Source organism: Trichosurus vulpecula, chromosome 5 (assembly GCF_011100635.1).
Source record: "Trichosurus vulpecula isolate mTriVul1 chromosome 5, mTriVul1.pri, whole genome shotgun sequence".
In the NCBI taxonomy this organism is placed as follows: domain Eukaryota; kingdom Metazoa; phylum Chordata; class Mammalia; order Diprotodontia; family Phalangeridae; genus Trichosurus; species Trichosurus vulpecula.
Genome location: NC_050577.1, coordinates 117,307 through 133,776, shown reverse-complemented (window position 1 = coordinate 133,776; position 16,470 = coordinate 117,307). Strand labels below are relative to the sequence as shown.

The 16,470-nt window shown below is 46.4% G+C and overlaps 1 protein-coding gene across 1 annotated transcript; it reads left to right on the top strand.

Annotated features, from left to right (window-relative positions):
• The first annotated feature begins 514 nt into the window (after positions 1–514).
• Positions 515–11,374, top strand: LOC118850106 (extracellular calcium-sensing receptor-like). Its single transcript, XM_036759292.1, has 5 exons — positions 515–787; positions 2,683–3,603; positions 6,283–6,510; positions 7,438–7,561; positions 10,446–11,374. Exons 1-5 carry the CDS (start codon positions 515–517, stop codon positions 11,372–11,374), a joined length of 2,475 nt encoding a protein of 824 aa, XP_036615187.1.
• The last annotated feature ends 5,096 nt before the right edge of the window (positions 11,375–16,470 follow it).

Sequence of the window (16,470 nt, the reverse complement as noted above, 5' to 3'; positions counted from 1 at the left end):
CACTGACTGTGTCTCTCCACCTTAATTCTCTGGTGTTTACTGCGTATATTTTGCATCTGCTTATAGCTGTTCTTGTTGTTTTGCCAGATGGAATACGAAGAGGAGCGGGACTGGGGAGAACTGTTTTGTTTGTCTCTGTGTCCCCGGTGCTTTGCACAGAACCTGGCACATGGGAGGTGCTTAATAAATGCATGTTGAATGATTGGCCTCAAAGGACAGAACTAGAAATGTAGGGGTAGGGTGAGTTGCCACATGGAAAAACTTGGGCTTGGTCTAAGGACAAGCTTCTTAGTATTGAGGGCTGTGCAAAAGTGAATGGCACATGCCCACAGGATGCAGTAGGTAGAGGGCCCTTCCTCAGGGATACTGGAGTGGCTGCCCCAGGTCCAAACAGGGTTGGATGAGGTGCCTACTGAGGCGTTTTCCATTTGGGTGTTTCTGTCAAACTGGAGAACTTACCCTGTCTGCGTGGTTGGGATCTGTCTAATGCAGGTTCTCCTCTGCTCATTACCGAATGGTCCAGAGTTTTGTCTTCACCATTGAGGAAATCAACAATAACCCTCAGCTTCTTCCAAATTTCACTCTGGGCTTTGCCATCTGGGACTCTGGGAGCTCTGAGTTGGGGGCCCTGTGGGGGACAATGGCTTTGTTGACTGGCCAGGGGTATTCCATCCCTAACTACGGTTGTGCCATCCCTGAGGCCCCCCTGGCTGCCATCCTTGGAGAGGATCGGTCTGCACTCTCCATCCCCATGGCCACATGGCTGGGTCTCTACAGGATTCCCCAGGTAAGTGCCCACCTCACCCCCTGACTGCCCATTCCTGAGTCCTTCCTCTAACCTCCCCTCCTCTTAGAAGTACCCTTAGAAGATACACATTTAGAAACTGATAGTGCACATGTCTAAAATTTCCAGCTCTTTTCAGAATTCACGGCTGCTTCTTTTTTTTCCTCCTGTGATGCCAAAAAGAGTTACTGACATATGAGGTATCTAAGACTCTAAGGGATGTCTAGCCAAAGAATATTCAACACATTTGAGGCCCAGACCCCCAATCAGGCATGGAAGTAACTTCAGAGGAGGAGCTGAACTCACTAACTTATATGCCTGGACGCCAGTTTTCTTATCTGTAAAATCAATAAAACAAACAAACAGAAAAACCTAACCAGCTCTTTCAAGTTTAACCAGATGATTTCCAAGACCGCTTCTTGCTGGAACTCCTCTGAATCTCCACAAGCAAGGAGATAAAGGGAACACACTGAATGGCAGTCAGGATTCTAAATGATCTTGACAGGCTGGAATTCTGGGCTATGTATAATATGGTGAAATTTATTGGTAGACAAGAATGTGAGGTGCCTGACACATATTTGACATTTAATCAATGTGTGTTGACTGATTGATGTGGGTTAAAGCTTTGAGAGGGGTCCATCAGAAAAACCAGCCAAACCATACTTGGGATGAGTCAGCGAGGTAGGGAGCCTACCTGAAGAGAGGTTGAGCTCCTGGAGGGCTCGAATGGGGCTCTTGCCTTTCCGTGTCCCTGGCAATTTTAGCACATAGCCTGGCACATAGTACTTGTTAATATGTGCTTGTTGCCCAACTGAAAGAATGACATCATTGGAGAGTTGGGAGGGAGCAGAGTGGCCATCAATTCCAAGCCATATGCAAAAGTAAGGCCCCCTCTTACAGACCCAGTGAGTGGTCCATCCTCTGCTTGGATACCACCAAGAAAGTGAATCCCTCACACCATCTCTGATCACACCTCAGGAACAGGGTTAGAGATGACACATTATTATGGGTCTTTGGGTTGATGGCTTATGTCCGGACCAGACTGTAAGTGCCCAAAAGGCAAATAAAGTCTCACCTCAATTGTGCATTCACCCTTGTCCAGGACAGAGAAGGGCTGGAACTGTAAAATGGCATCAGGCAGGGTTGTTGTTGTTCAGTCATTTCAGTCCTGTCTGACTCTTTGTGACCCCATTGGCAGAGATATTGGAGGGTTTGCCGGCTCATTTTATAGATGACGAAACTGAGGCAAACAGGGACTTGCCAGGAAGATAAGTCTTCCTGACTCTAGGCCTGGCACTCTGTCCACTGTGCCACCTAGCTGCCCCTATCAGGCAGGGAGGCTGGGAAATAGAATGACCTCAGTGGACCCTTAGTTCCAATTCTCAAACATCACATAAAGCTAATAGGGAACCATTAAGGTTCCTTGGACAAAGAGGCAGCCAGACTGACACCTTAATTTCTCATTTCTAACCCAACCCTAACCCTCCAACTCTACCATGGCATGGCAGGGTGGCCTGGAGAGGGAAATCTGAAAATCATCCCCCTAAACGTTATACAGTCATCATCTGGGAATTTATCTTAATCTCCTATCTGGAATACACTTGTTGAGGACGTGGGACCCTAAAGAAATGGGGAAGCAGTGACAAGAGCCCGATGAGGATCCCTAGGCCGTTTAGGGGTGGAGTCTTGGACAGTCTTCGATGTTTCTGGTTCTGTTTCCACATCTGTAAAAATAAGAGGTTGAACTTGTTGAGCCCTAAGCCCCTCTTCCCCCATCTCGACATCACATCAGTGCTAATGAACTATCTAGACTACTTGGAGGCCACAGACAGTGGAGGCTCAGGAGTTCTGGGTCTGGGGTGCCAGCCTTGATGTGGGGCCCTTCTTCTTGTTCTCAGGTGAGCTACGGATCCACTGTGTCGGTCCTCAGCGACAAGAAGCGCTTCCCCTCCTTCCTGCGCACTCTGCCCCCTGATGAAGCCCGGGCTCGTGGGATGGCGCGCCTGGCGGCCCACCTGGCCTGGTATGCAGTGGGGCTTGTGGCGCAGGATGACGAATATGGGCAGCGTGGGGCGCGGACTCTGCGGCTTGAGTTGGAGGGGGCCGGCCTGTGCGTGTATGTGGCAGCTGAGCTGCCCGCCTCTGGGAGCCCAGAGAAGCTGCGTAAAGCGGCTAGCACCCTGGCCGCCGCCCAGCCCCTCACCCTCTTAGTCTTCTCGCGTGCCCAGGAACTTCTGCTGCTTGCTGCAGAGCTGCACCGCCAGGGTGCTGGCCGTGGCCACCTCTGGATTAGCAGCGAAGTCTGGGACCCAGCGCTGCTGGATACCCTGTCCCTGGGAACCACCCTGAGCGGGGCACTCTCCTTCTCCGGCCATCGCGGCCGCATCCCTGGTTTCGCGGACTTCCTAGGGCTGCTGCACCCGACACGCAGCCCAGAGGACAAGTTCCTGGAGCCCTTCTGGGAGGAGACATTCCGCTGCCAGTGGTTCCCCAACTCATCCTCTTCTGGTCGGGCTTCCATGGTAGGAGGAGCAGAAGCCGAAGGACTACTAGGGGTAGTGGAAGGAGGAGGAAGGGGACAAGAAGCAGAGGTCAAGACCGGGGCTGGGAGGGGCACACGCCACTGCACTGGGGAAGAGACTCTTCATGGACAGGACCTCCCCTTTTTGGACATGAGTGACCTGAGTGTGACCTATGCTGTGGCCAATGCCGTATCCAGTGTGGCCCACGCACTGCACGATATGACCATCTGTGAGGCCGGGGACGGACCTTTTGTGGAGGGCCAGTGTGCAGATATGCCCAATTTTCAGCCCTGGCAGGTAAGAGGCCTTCCAATTTGACGCAGCCTCCCCTGGCCTCTTTCCCTGATCCCCAGTCTTTCCTAGCCTCTTCCCTCCACTCTCCTCTACCTTTTCCCTCCACCCCCTTCAGTCGCCTGTGGTTAGACCTCATTCTCCAAATCCAGCAGCAAGGAGGGACATCATAGAAGAGCACCAATCTGCAATTTGGAGGCTCCCTAGCTAAAGTGTGTGTGTGTGTGTGTGTGTGTGTGTGTCCACACAGTCCTAAGGGGTAGGGTCAGGCCAGCCACTATTTTCCTACCGTAACATGATTTTTGCTGACCACTGGGTGATGTGGTCCAGTAGACGACTAGAGATGGAATGGGAAAGGTTGGGTCCAGATTCAGATTCACCTTTGACAAGTGCTCAATTTCCAGAAAAAGTCCCACCTCTCAATAGCACAGGTCACTGAAGGAGACTAAGTGTCACTGTAGGGAAGTTCTGGTCAATTGGATGGTTTCCCAAATCAACCTGACAGGTTAAAATGGGTGAGCATCTGAATGGAGATCTCAGAGGGGCACCTTCCCGTAGAGTGGCCATGCTGTCTGATGCCTTGATTGTTGAGATTTGGAGGCTGGCACTGGTACAAAGTGACTGAGGTGCAGGACGACGTAGGCAAAGAAGTCTGCCCCTCTCTGTGTGGTATGTGAAAGTAAGCTAACAGGCCTGCTTGCTCTGGCCTTCCTCCTTTTCCCTCTTGCTCTCCCCTTTTCCTTTCCCCCTCCCTTTACTCCTTCTACTCCTTTTCTGCCTCACTCTCTGAATCTGCTCACTTGTCCTTCTCTATTCTTGCCTCTGTCTGTTTGTGTGTCTCTCACTCAAAGATGAGCCTACAGCAGAGAGGACCTATATCCTAGTGAAGGAAACTGTGCCTTCCCACACTTTTCTAGAAGTTTCTGAGAGCAGGCTTTCTTCTGGAGCTGCTTAGATGTTGAGAGGGTTTCTGCAAAGCACATGGCTGAGTTTTATGTGCTCGCACATGTCCCCAAAGGAAAGGCACTGCCTTGAGCATGATCCCACAGTGCAGCTTAAGCACCAGCCTTGTACTGAAAAAAAAAAGATGAGAAGAGGAGATGGAGAGAAGGGCAAGGGATGGGGGAGGAGGACAGGAAGGGAGTGAAGGAAAGAGCTGGTCTGTTCGTTTTTTCTAAGCCTCTGAGCCTCCATCCTCTTTCACCTGCATTAGCCAGAACTGATCTCAGGCTCTGCAACCAGGCAATAAAGGCACTCTTTCTTCAGAGGTGCTCCTGGGACACCTCTATAGAAAGGTCCTTGACTATTAATCTGTCATGTTCTTTGGGAAATTCATCTAATTGAGAACTCCCTTGAACAATTCTCCTTCTGTCCCTTAATTCAGTCTTGGAGTGTTGTCTTTGGGTATGAGAGGTTCAAGGACTTGCCTGCCCCTTACCTATAGTCTTAGTTTTCTGGGGGCTCACCCCCTTAATATAGTCTTAGAGCATTGACTGAGGGAACTGAGAAGTTCAGGACCAAGTTCCTTGAAATCTAAATGATAGAGGAGGTACAGATAAACATTAGCAATGGGAGTTTCCATGCCAGAAGTTCCCTGAACCAGTGAATTCACAGCCTTCCCCCAGTGATATGCTTGGAAATATTTAGAAACTGGCTCTCAAATAAATGTGGAGAAGACACGCTTTGAAATTAATCTTCATTATGGACATTTTCTCCAGCATTCTCTTAAGTCTAGACACTGACAAACCCTTTTCAAAGTGTGATGCCCAGAACTTGATACCACGGAATCTTACCCACCTGGAGTGACCCCTCTGCCATTCTCTTCCTTCCATCCTTCCTCCTCTCTCCTATGCTGTTGCAGCTTAAAGTCTCTTTGGATGAATTTGCAAGACTCCAGGCAAATACACTTTTACCAGGTCTTCATAAGGGGCATTCCATCCCTGGATAGGAACCTGCCATTGCTGTACTTTAAGTTGTCCTTTAGAAATACAGACACTGCCCCCCCACCCCTCTGACCCTTCTCTTTGGGATGATACAACCACAAGGTAGTTCCTTGGATAGAAAGTCTTTCTTTTTAAAAAAATTTCATTTATTTTTAGTTTTCAACATTCACTTCCATAAGATTTTGAGTTCTAAATCTTCTCCCCCTTCCTCCCCTCCCCACTCCCCAAGATGGCATGCAGTCTGATATAGGCTCTACATATACATTCATTTTAAACACATTTAGAAAGTCTTTCTTTGGAGGTTCAAGACACCCAAGCTATGGGCCAGTTTCCCTTCCTCACTGCTCAAATAACTGTCACCTCCTTTCCAGTTGTCCTCATGGCAACCCTGTGAGGTAGGATGTGTGAGAAGAATTACAATCATTCATGGATGAGGAATCTGAGACTTGGGGGAGAGGAAGTGACTTGGCCTGGGTCACAGAGTGTGTCAGAGCCTGAGTGGGCATTCCTATCCACATCTTCTATCTTAGCCCTCAGCTCAGGCTTCTTCTGCTGTAGCCTTAGCTACCTCTCCACTGGCCCCTTGCAAGGATTGTGAGGGAGAGCTTGGGCATGGGGAGGGGTGTTCCTTCTGTGACCCAGGGGACTCCTAGAATCCTCTGCAGCAGAAGAGTGAAGGGACTGAAAGAAAGAGGTGTGCTCCCCATGGCCTATGCTTCTGTTCCTCAATCTCTGCCCCTAGCTCCTGCATTACCTGAGGAGAGTGAGATTCCGAAATAGCTATGGGGAAGAGGTGCTCTTTGATGCTCAGGGAGATCCTCCAGCTCTTTATGATGTCATGAGGTGGCAGCCTGGCCCCCGGGGCCACCTTCCCTTCCAGGAAGTCGCCAGATTTAATGACACAGCAGCCCAGGAATGCCAGCTGCAAATGAATGGCAGTGTACTCGCTTTGGAAGGGATGGAAGAGCAGGTAGAGAAAAAAAAGTCATTCATTTATTCATTTGTTCATTCAGCTAACATTTTTTTTGGAGCAGCTATACATGATTAGTCACATTTCAAAAAAGCCTTATCTGCCCTAAGGTTGAGGAATGAACTCGGCCAGCACATCATAGTAGAGCCACGGCCAAACAGCAGTTCATTTGAGAAAGATCTGGGGGACTTACTGGACTGCAATCCAAACGTGAGTCCATAGTTGGACCTGAAGCCCCAACAGTCTGGTAGAAGAGAAGTGATCGCTCTTCTGCCCTCTGTGATGGTCAGGCCGCATCTGCACTGCTGTTTTTGGGTGTAGGCACCAGTTATTAGGAAGAAACAGGAGCACATCTGGATGAAGAAAAACTGGTTGGTGAAGGACTTGGAGACCATGGAGTTTGGTTTGTGGCCACTAGGGGGTGCCAGTTAGTGGGACTCTGGGGCAGTCACTAATCTTGCTGCTTTCCCTGTGATTCTGGCCCTCTTTGGTTTAAGGTTTGTGTATGTGGATTAACCAATCTGATCATGGCCCAGCCCTCATCCTAAATATTAGACCCAGTGCTTAAAGGACCTCAGAAGCCACCTAGCCCATTTTATAGAAGAAGAAACTAAGGCCTAAAGAGAAGGCATTGGCCAAAGGTCATACAATCTGCAAGTCGCACAGCCAGGACTTGGAGAGCCCTAGGCCTGGGGTTCAAGATCCAGTATATTACTTTCCACTATACCACATGGGACAATGATGTGGACAGAGCAATGGATTAGGAAGGTGGCAGGTACCATGGACAGAGGGGACTAGAGGCTGATGAAATGGTCTGAGGGAGATAATGAGGGGGGTGGCTTTGGAGATGGAATGGAGGGCTGGAGGGTGGAAGGCATAAAGAGTCTCCTGGATTAATGAGGTGACATTCCCATGCCATACCCCCAGGTCTCTTCCGCTGTCTGCCAGGAGACTTGCCCTCCTGGAACCTGGAGGACCTCCCAGATCGGCCAGGCAAGCTGCTGTTTTGCTTGTCCCCAGTGCCCTGTGGGACAGGTGTCTGAACACAAAGGTGAGGATCTTTCCAAGCCAGAGCCTGCTCTTCCTGGAAACACTGTCATAGGGTCATAGATTTAAAATAGGAGGGACCTTAGACATTATCTAGCATAATCCCTTCATCTTACCTGGGGCATGGGAGTGGGAGGTGAGAAGGAAGTTGTACTCTTTACTGTCCTTCACTCCACAGCTTCCATGGAAGCTTTTTCCCCTCAGTCCAGGGACTAGCTATATCTCATCCTTTCTATCTCATATCTATTCTATGCTCATCTCTTTCTCTGTCCAGCAGGCAGAGCCCTGCATGAGAGATATCTTTTGTTGGACTTGGAGTGGAGAAGCCTCAGGTCTATGAATGTCCTAACTGTGGGACTAGACAAAGCCTGTCCTGGGTGTCAGCCCTCATATCTGGAAGGCAGGACTAAGGGTCCATACACCCAGGCTTGCTAGATTGGTGTGAGTGGTAACTCATAGGAGACAGGAAAAGACACAGTCCTCGTGACCATGGCCAGCTGTAAAGTTGCCTCTGTGTGTGCATGTGTGTGTGGGGGAGGGTTTCTGGGGTCTTCTCACAAAGAACTGGACTTCTCTGTGGCTGGCTGGACAAATAACTCTTGAGAATGCTAGCTTTGTCTACTGAGTCCACTTGATCCTAGGATCTACCAGCTGGATGAGATCTCAGAGGCCAAGGGTACCTAAACAACATCCCTAGTATCTACACCAGACTTGAAGATGTTTACCTAGCCTCTGTTGGCTGATCCCCAGTGCTGGAGAAGTTACTACTGCCTTTTGCACTCTGGGGCACGTTGGTCAGGAAGGACATGGACACCACAAAAACTTCAGTTGGCTCTCAGAGAAACACTGGCTTCTATGTTTGTCTCTCTGGGAGCTTTGGAAAGCTGTGAATGAGGGAAACAAAGAAGGGGAGGAGTAGCAAGAGTCTTGGCTCCAGAACCAGAGAGCTTGGCTTTGAATACCAGCTCAGCTACTTGCTACATGCCTGGTCTTGGGCATATCACTGCCAGCTCTAGAGGCCTTAGCATCTTCATCTTTGACAGGAACAAATTAGAGTAGATCTCTGGGACCTCTTATAAGTTAATTTTTTATAAATTCCAAATCAAATTTTAGTTTATTTTCATTGAAGATCCAGTTTCTGTCCCTCCTGTCTCTCCCACTACTACCATGAGAAAGAAAGAAAAAACAAAACCATTTTTTACAAAAATGTATAATCTAGTAAAACAAACTAACCCATTGACCATGTCCAATAGACTTTGAGTCCATCATCCGTAATGGGAGGTGGGCAGCATATTTCATCATATGTCTTCTGGAACTGTGGCTTGTCATTGTGTTGGTCGAAGTTCCTTAGTCTTTCAAAGTCTTTGTTTTTTGCGATATTGCTATTATATACATTGTTCTCCTGGCTCTAAGCTCGCTTCACTCTGCAATATTTCATACAAGTCTTCCTGGATTCCTGGAAGCCATCCCTTTTACTATATCTCACAGTCCAGTAGGATTCCATCAAAGTCATAGACCTTCAGCTATCATCCTACTAATGAACAATTCTTTGCCACCAAAAAAGGATCTGCTGCAAATATTTTTGTGCATGTGGGTCTTTTTACTCTTTCTTTGAGCTCTTTGGGGGCATAGACCTGATATGGATATCCATGGGTTGAAAAGCATGCCCAGTTTAATAGCTGTTAGGACCTAGCTCCAAGTTGTTTTCTAGAATGGTTGGATCAGCTCATGGCTCCACCAACAGCTCAGTTTTCCTACAGTCCCTCCAGGGTCTGTCAACTTCACCAATCTAATCGGTGTGAGGTAGAACCTCAGAATTAAAAAAGAACTTGCAATTATTGAATTACAAGTGGTTTAAAACATTTTTCCCCACATGGTTATTGATAGCATAGAATTCTTATCCTTAAAACTGCCTATTCACATCCTTTGACCACTCATCAATCAGAGACTGGTTTTTATTCATGTAATTTCAATGAGCTCTGTATATATCTTAAAAGTAAAACCTTTATCTGAGAAATTTGCCCTAATGATTTTTTCCTCTGAGAAATTTTTAAATCTAATATAACCTGAATTTCAAGATTGAGGTATCTTTGTGAGGTGTTGCTTAGGTACGATTTGGTGTGTGAGCTTTGAAGAAGAGAGACATTAGTAATTCCTTCTTTGAGAATGTCCATGTGTTTAGGGGACCAACTCCAGACACATGGAGAGAAACAGACCTAGCAGGGCAGAAGTGTAGGGGAAATTGGCTTCTCTGATTTCCAGCTTCCCTCCCTAGAAACAAGGAACTTCCCCTTAGGCCAGATCAGGGCCTCTCTTGGCTCAGTGATCTCACCCATCTGTGTATTTTCTGGCATCTTCTCATCTATAGAAATTCTCTGCTTCCTATTTGCTTCCAACTTGAGTAAATGGGTTTACTCACTATTTGCTTTTCTGGATGGTCTTTTGTGTAACCAGCATCTTGTGGGAAGGTGTTGTTAAGAGGTTGCTGTCAGGGAAGCAGCTTGAGACTAACCCTAAATCATGCATCTATCTCAGGAATATTTAGAGGGGAAGGAGAGATAGAATTATAGTCCAGGTCAGAGTTGGCAGGTCCTTGGTCCCTTCTCCTGCCCTCCTCCAGAGATGAATCAGAGCCTCCTTTGGAAAGGCCTGGGCCATGTTCCAGGGATATCTATCCATGTCTCCTGAAAAAGCCCCATTTAGTTAGCCCATGTGGGCTACACACAGCATGCATAGGCTGCCTGACCCAATGCTGTAAACCTATGAAGACCTGGGGATAGGCCTTTCTCCTGGGCTGCTGCCCCATGTCAATGGCCAAGCCTGCTGCTGCTGGGGTCATTACTCTGGAGTGAGTGGCCACGTACTCCAATGTGGCCCTTTCTTTTCAGCAGATGCTCCTACATGCAGGAAGTGCCCTGATGATACCCTGTGGCCCAGCCCATCAAGGGATCACTGTGAGCTGCAGCCTGATGTCTTCCTCCGATTTGGGGATCCCTTGGGGGCTGTTCTGGCATCACTTGGGGTTTGTGTGTCTCTGGCTACAGGAGTGGTCCTGGTTGTCTTTGTCTATAGCCGCCACACTCCTCTGGTGCGGGCCAGCAGCCCAGGGCTCAGCACCCTCCTGCTCACTGCCTTGCTTCTAAGCAGCCTCAGTTCCCTTCTCTTCCTTGGTCGCCGGGGTCCCTTCGACTGTCGGCTCCGCCAGGTGGCCCTCAGCATCACCTTCACTGTGGCAGTCTCCTGTGTACTGGCCAGGACAGCTGCTGTCCTTGTGGCCTTCAGAGCAGTCCAGCCAGGCAGCTCCCTTCAAATGTGTCTGGGGCCTGGCCTGCCTCGGGCCATGGTTGCAGGGCCCCTCATAGCCCAGGTTTGTATCTGTATTGTCTGGCTAGGGGTCGCCCCCAAAAGCCAGAGCAGAAGCACATCACTGGCCCCCAACACAGTCTCACCTGAGTGTCGTGAGGCCTTGCCTCCTGGCTTCTGGGGCATCCTGGGCCTCCTGGCTTTGGCTGGCTTTGTCCTGGCCCTTCTGACGCGCCAGCTTCCTGGTGGCTTTGGTGAAGCCCACCTTCTCACGCTCAGCCTGGCAGTATGTGTGTGTGTTTGGCTGGCCTCTCTGCCTGCCCAGATCCACAGCAGGGGACGGGCAGTGGCAGCAGCTGTACAGGCCTTCAGCATCCTGGCCTCCAATGCTGCTCTGCTGGGCTTCATCTTCCTGCCTAGGTGTGTTATCATCCTGCTCCAGCCCCATAGGAACAATAGGGCGTGGCTCATGGGGAGGCCACCCACCATACACCTCCCTCCCAGCTCCAGCTGAGCCTTCATGAGTGAGGCTGCAGTGTCAGATCCAAAGTCAGGAGGAGCCTGGGCTCCAGGCTCAGGCCTTATGCTTATGCGCTCTCTTCTCCTTACATGCACAAGGCAAGGTCCCAGCCTGCCTGAGGCTGATGGCCCATGTCCTAGACCTGAGGCAGATGTGTGCGAGGTCCTGGGGCGATGGGCTTGTCTTCAAGGAACTGTAATCAACAGAACAAAATAGAAAAATTAATAACAGGGGCCATTTCCATTGTCTCTGAGGTTTGCAAAGCTTTCCAGACATCATCTCATTTGGTCTTCACAACAACCATGTGTGGCAAGAGCTGCTGTATTATTACCCCGCATTTATGGAGGAAGAGACTGAGCGTTAGAGAGGCTAAGTAGGTCTCTGATCCTAAGTGACCTAACCCATCCTCACATGGCTGAGAAGTGTTGGCAGAACCAGCTTTCTTTTTGCTGCTGTATACCTGGTGGTATGCTGGGCACTGGCATAGCCCTATGTTCCTGCCCTATATTTTACTCAGGATGGTAACAACATAGAGAAGTAAATATAAAATGCTGAGAGAACCCTGGCCCCAGAGCGCATCCTGAGCTCTGGGCTGACCTCACTTCCTAGGGCTCAGGGGGAGGGCTTACAGGAGGAAACTGAAGCACTGAGTAAGGATTTGCCCTTTGCAAGTGTCAGAGTCAGCACATAGAACCATAGTCATGAAAAGCCCAGTGTAACATTGAGAACAGCTTTCTATATTTGTAAGTGGACTGTGAAATGCTTCTCCCTATGGAATCAGAGAACAGTATGTACTCTATCAGAGAGATGTCAGGATCTCTAGAGGAGAAAGAGAGAAGGTGAAATTTCTTCATCAGAAAATCCCATGAAGAGTTCGTGAGAAGTGTGGGGATGATGAGAATAACCAGGTGACTGCGTGAGACATTTGTAAACCAAAGAAAGGTTTATGAGTTCGACAGGAGCAGCAGCTCTCCCGTTAGGGGAGAGTCACACTGTTCATGAAAGAAGCAGTGCTTTTATAGGGCCAGATGGGAGTTGGGGCAAGCTAGAAGTGGATTTAGGGTATGGCCAAGATCCCTGTTGCTGGGGCTTCAGGCTGATCTGGTATGACAACCCTGTTGCCCAATTTCAGGGTTAGGGGTTTCTTTGTAATAGGATGGGGGGGGGGCCTCCAGCTGTATCTCAACACATCCTATTTTGAGTTAGTACAGACATATATGTGTGAACAAAATGGAGTGATTCCCAAGATGGATCCACAGAAGCTAGCGAGTAAGGTGTATTCTGAGGGGAGAAAAGTTACCTGTGATCATTGAAAAGAGAGCAAAGAAAAAGAAAAGGTGTAGTTTATTTCCCGAGGGGCTAAAATAAAGTCTTATCTAGATAAAATGTGAAGAAGGTTCTTATCAGAAACTGAGGCAGAGTTAAGAAACTTGCCCAGGGTTAAACAGCTAGTGAGTGCCTGAGGCTGGCTTTGAACTCAGGTCTTCCTGACTATCCGCTGTACAATCTGACTGCCCAAGTTATTGCGCGCTGCCTTGACAATAAATCGTGTAGTTGGGATTCCATCTTCTCAGTTGTTATAAATCACTCACACCTTTTTTTTTCTTTTTTCCAAGCTAACTTTGGGTAGTTCCAGGAACTCAACCCCTTCTCTTTGCCCTATCTGATAAGGCACTTAGCAGAAGCTTAACGAACACTGAAATATCCTAGAGTTTTAGGGAACCATTCTGTAAAAGAAAACTAGAAATAAGACTCTGTGGAAGTTACAGGGAAGACGATGCTTAGGCCTCTGACCCCTTTCCCTGGACATTTACAGACCTATGGTTAGTGCAGTGAAGGGAGATGGTTTCAATGATAAGAGAAAAAGAAGAAAAAACAGGTGCAAAGTTTTATATTTAATCTGGTGCATAAGACTGCCTCTTATTAACCCTTTCTTGAACACGAAAAGAGAAAAGCTTGTTTAAATCAGGGAACAACTTAAAAGAAAGTAAATTAAGGAAAAAAACCAAGTAAATTAATTAAAGCATGGAAAGGGGGATAAAAACAATGAGAGAGTAGGTCCTACCCCCATCACCAAGTCCCACTCCTACCATTATTCTTAATTTCTAAATGAAGGATAAATAAAATAACCTTATATTTTTGTTCATTGTTAACTGTCATTTGAACATGAGAAGAATAATAACCTAAGCTTAAGCTGTGGCAGCTAGGTGGTGCAGTGAATAGAGTGCCAGTCTTGGAGTCCAGAAGATTCATCCTCCTGAGTTCAAATCTGGCTTCAGACACTTACAAAACTGTGTGATCCTGGATAAATCACTTAACTTTGCCTCAGTTTCCTCAGCTGTAAAATGAGCTGAAGAAGGAGATGGCCAATAGTAAAATTTGAGAAAGCAACAGGATTAGAATGTTTTTCTGTAAGAGCTAGGAGATATACATATGTATATGATTCATTTCCAAGTGTTTCTGATGAGAAATTCAGGCTTTAAGTATGTTTTAGTAATAAATTCTCAAAACTGGATTAAGGATTTAACATGTGAAGTTGCATAATTCTAAAGAAAGTGAAATCATTTTCCTATTTTAAAGTTTTTTTAAGACACAGAAGGGTTCATTTTCCAAGTCAGGTCCTCATGAATTTTTTTTTTTTTTTTTAGGATCCTTCCTTCAGCCTGTTGATAGTACTCTCCATATTAGGTACAGGTTTAATTGAAGATGGAAACAGCAAATAATATGTTAAAAGCAACCCTGATCAGGCCGAGTTAATATAATAAAAATGACAATTTTACCTAAATTAATTTACTTATTCAGCACCATACCAATTAAGCTACCAGAGATTATTTAACAGAGCTGGATAAAATAACAAAATTCATCTGGAAGGAAAAAGGTCCAGAATATCAAGGGAATTAATGAAAAGAAATGCTAGGGAAGGTGGCCTAGCCATATCAGATATTAAACTGTACTATAAAGCAGCAGTCATCAAAACTACTTGCTACTGGATAAGAAACAGAGTGGTGGATCAGTGGAATAGGTTAGGTACACAAGATGCAGTAGTCAATGACTACAGCAATCTACTCTTTGATAACCCAAAGAATCCAGCTTCTGGGCTAAGAATTCACTATTTCACAAAAACTGCTGGGAAAACTGTAAAACGGTGTGGCAGAAACTGGGCATAGACCAATATCCTACACAAAAATAAAGTCAAAATGGGTTCATGATTTAGGATTAAAGGCTGATACTATTAGCATTACAAAATGCAAAATGGATAGTTTTGACTGTGTTAAATTGAAAAGGTTTTGCATAAACAAAGCCAATGCAACAAAGATTAGGAGGGAAGCAGAAAACTGGGAGAAAATCTTTGCAACCAGTGTCTCTGATAAAGGTCTCATCTCTAAAATATACAGGGGACTGAACCAATTTTATAGGAATACAAGTCATTCCCCAATTTATAAATGGTCAAAGGATATGAACAGACAGTTTCCAGAGGAAGAAATTAAAGATATCTATAGGCATATGAAAAAATGCTTTAAATCACTATTGATTAGAGAAATGCAAATCAAAACAACTCTTAGGTACTACATCTGTCCTGTCAGATTGGCTAACATGACAAAACAGGAAAATGATAAATGCTGGAGAGAATGTGGGAAAATTGGAACACTGCTATATTGTTGGTGGAGTTGTGAACTGATCTAGCCATTCTGGAGAGCAATTTGGAACTACGCCCAAAGGGCTATAAAAATGTGCATATCCTTTGACCCAGCAATACCACTTCTAGGGCTATATCCCAAAGAGATCATACAAGTGGGAAACAGACCTGTATGTACAAAAATATTTATAGCAGCTCTCTTTGTGGTGGCAAAGAATTGGAAATCAAGGGGATGCCCATCCATTGGGGAATAGCTAAACATATTGTGGTATATGAAAGTAATGGAATACTATTGTGCAATAAGAAATGAGGAACAGACGGACTTCATTGCAACCTGGAAAGACTTATATGAACTGATGCTGCGTGAGGGGAACAGAACCAGGAGATCATTATATATGATTACAGACACACAGTCTCTGTAAGGACTAGCTTTGATAGACTTGACTCTTCTCATCAATACAAGGTTCAAAGACAGCTCCAAAAGACTCATGATGGAAAAAGCTAGCTACATCCAGAGAAACAATCATGGAGTCTGAATGCAGATGGAGGCAAATTACTGGCTCTCTTTTTTTTCCTTCCTTTTTGGGTTTGTTTCTCTTCTCTCATGATTCATTCCATTGCTTATAATTCTTCTTTACAACTGGACTATTATGTAAATAAGTTCATTAGACTGCATGCTGTCTTGGTGGGGAGGGGAGAAGAGAGGGAAGGAGAGAAAATTTGGAACCCAAAAACCTGTGAAACTGAATGTTGTAAACTAAAAATTAAAAAATGAATTAAAAAAACAACCCTGAAATTCTCTCAAGTTTCAGGTGAATTATGGCTTCCTAATTTGATGTTTTTCATATTGCTCTGTTATTAATTGGATCAGAACCATAATGCTTGAACTGGTTTTCACCCCATAAATGTTACTGAAAAGCCAAATTTAGGAGGTTGTACTAAATTGCATTTAGTCTTGTTACCAGCAGATTTTAGCGGAATTACCTAGGAATCTCTACAAGTGACTTGGAGCCAGAGAAGCAGAGCCCCTTTCAGAGCTGCTCTGAGAATGAGGACTATTCCAGACTGTTCAAGAGGAGATGTTTTCTAGGACCAGATGACCATATCTCGGGCTCAAGATGAAATACACTGATTAAATGGACATTGGGAGTGGCTTACTAGGATCCAAGGAGACTTAACATTAGTTAATACTGATGATCATTAATGCTCTTAAGCTCTACGTTAGATGTACTAAGCTATGCACAAGGGTGATTTCCAGTGTTGCTTCTTGTTGTTGTTGTTGTGATGGTGGTGGTGGTGCATAATGCTGACACCTAACATATGAAAAACCTTGTCAGTTTGGCTTATAGATAGTGATCCATGATGAGGGTGTGTGTCAAGGATCAGAGGGGGGAGTTGTGAGTATCTTGCTCCACATCTGGGAAAGTCCCACAACTTGATGTCTCCCTCCCAA

Coding starts and splice junctions, on each gene's coding strand:
- LOC118850106 (XM_036759292.1), top strand. CDS start 515: ATGGTCCAGAGTTTTGTCTTCACCATTGAGGAAATCAACAATAACCCT. Junction 788..2,682: donor GTCTCTACAGGATTCCCCAG/GTAAGTGCCCAC, acceptor TCTTGTTCTCAG/GTGAGCTACGGATCCACTGT. Junction 6,511..7,437: donor TGGAAGGGATGGAAGAGCAG/GTAGAGAAAAAA, acceptor CCATACCCCCAG/GTCTCTTCCGCTGTCTGCCA.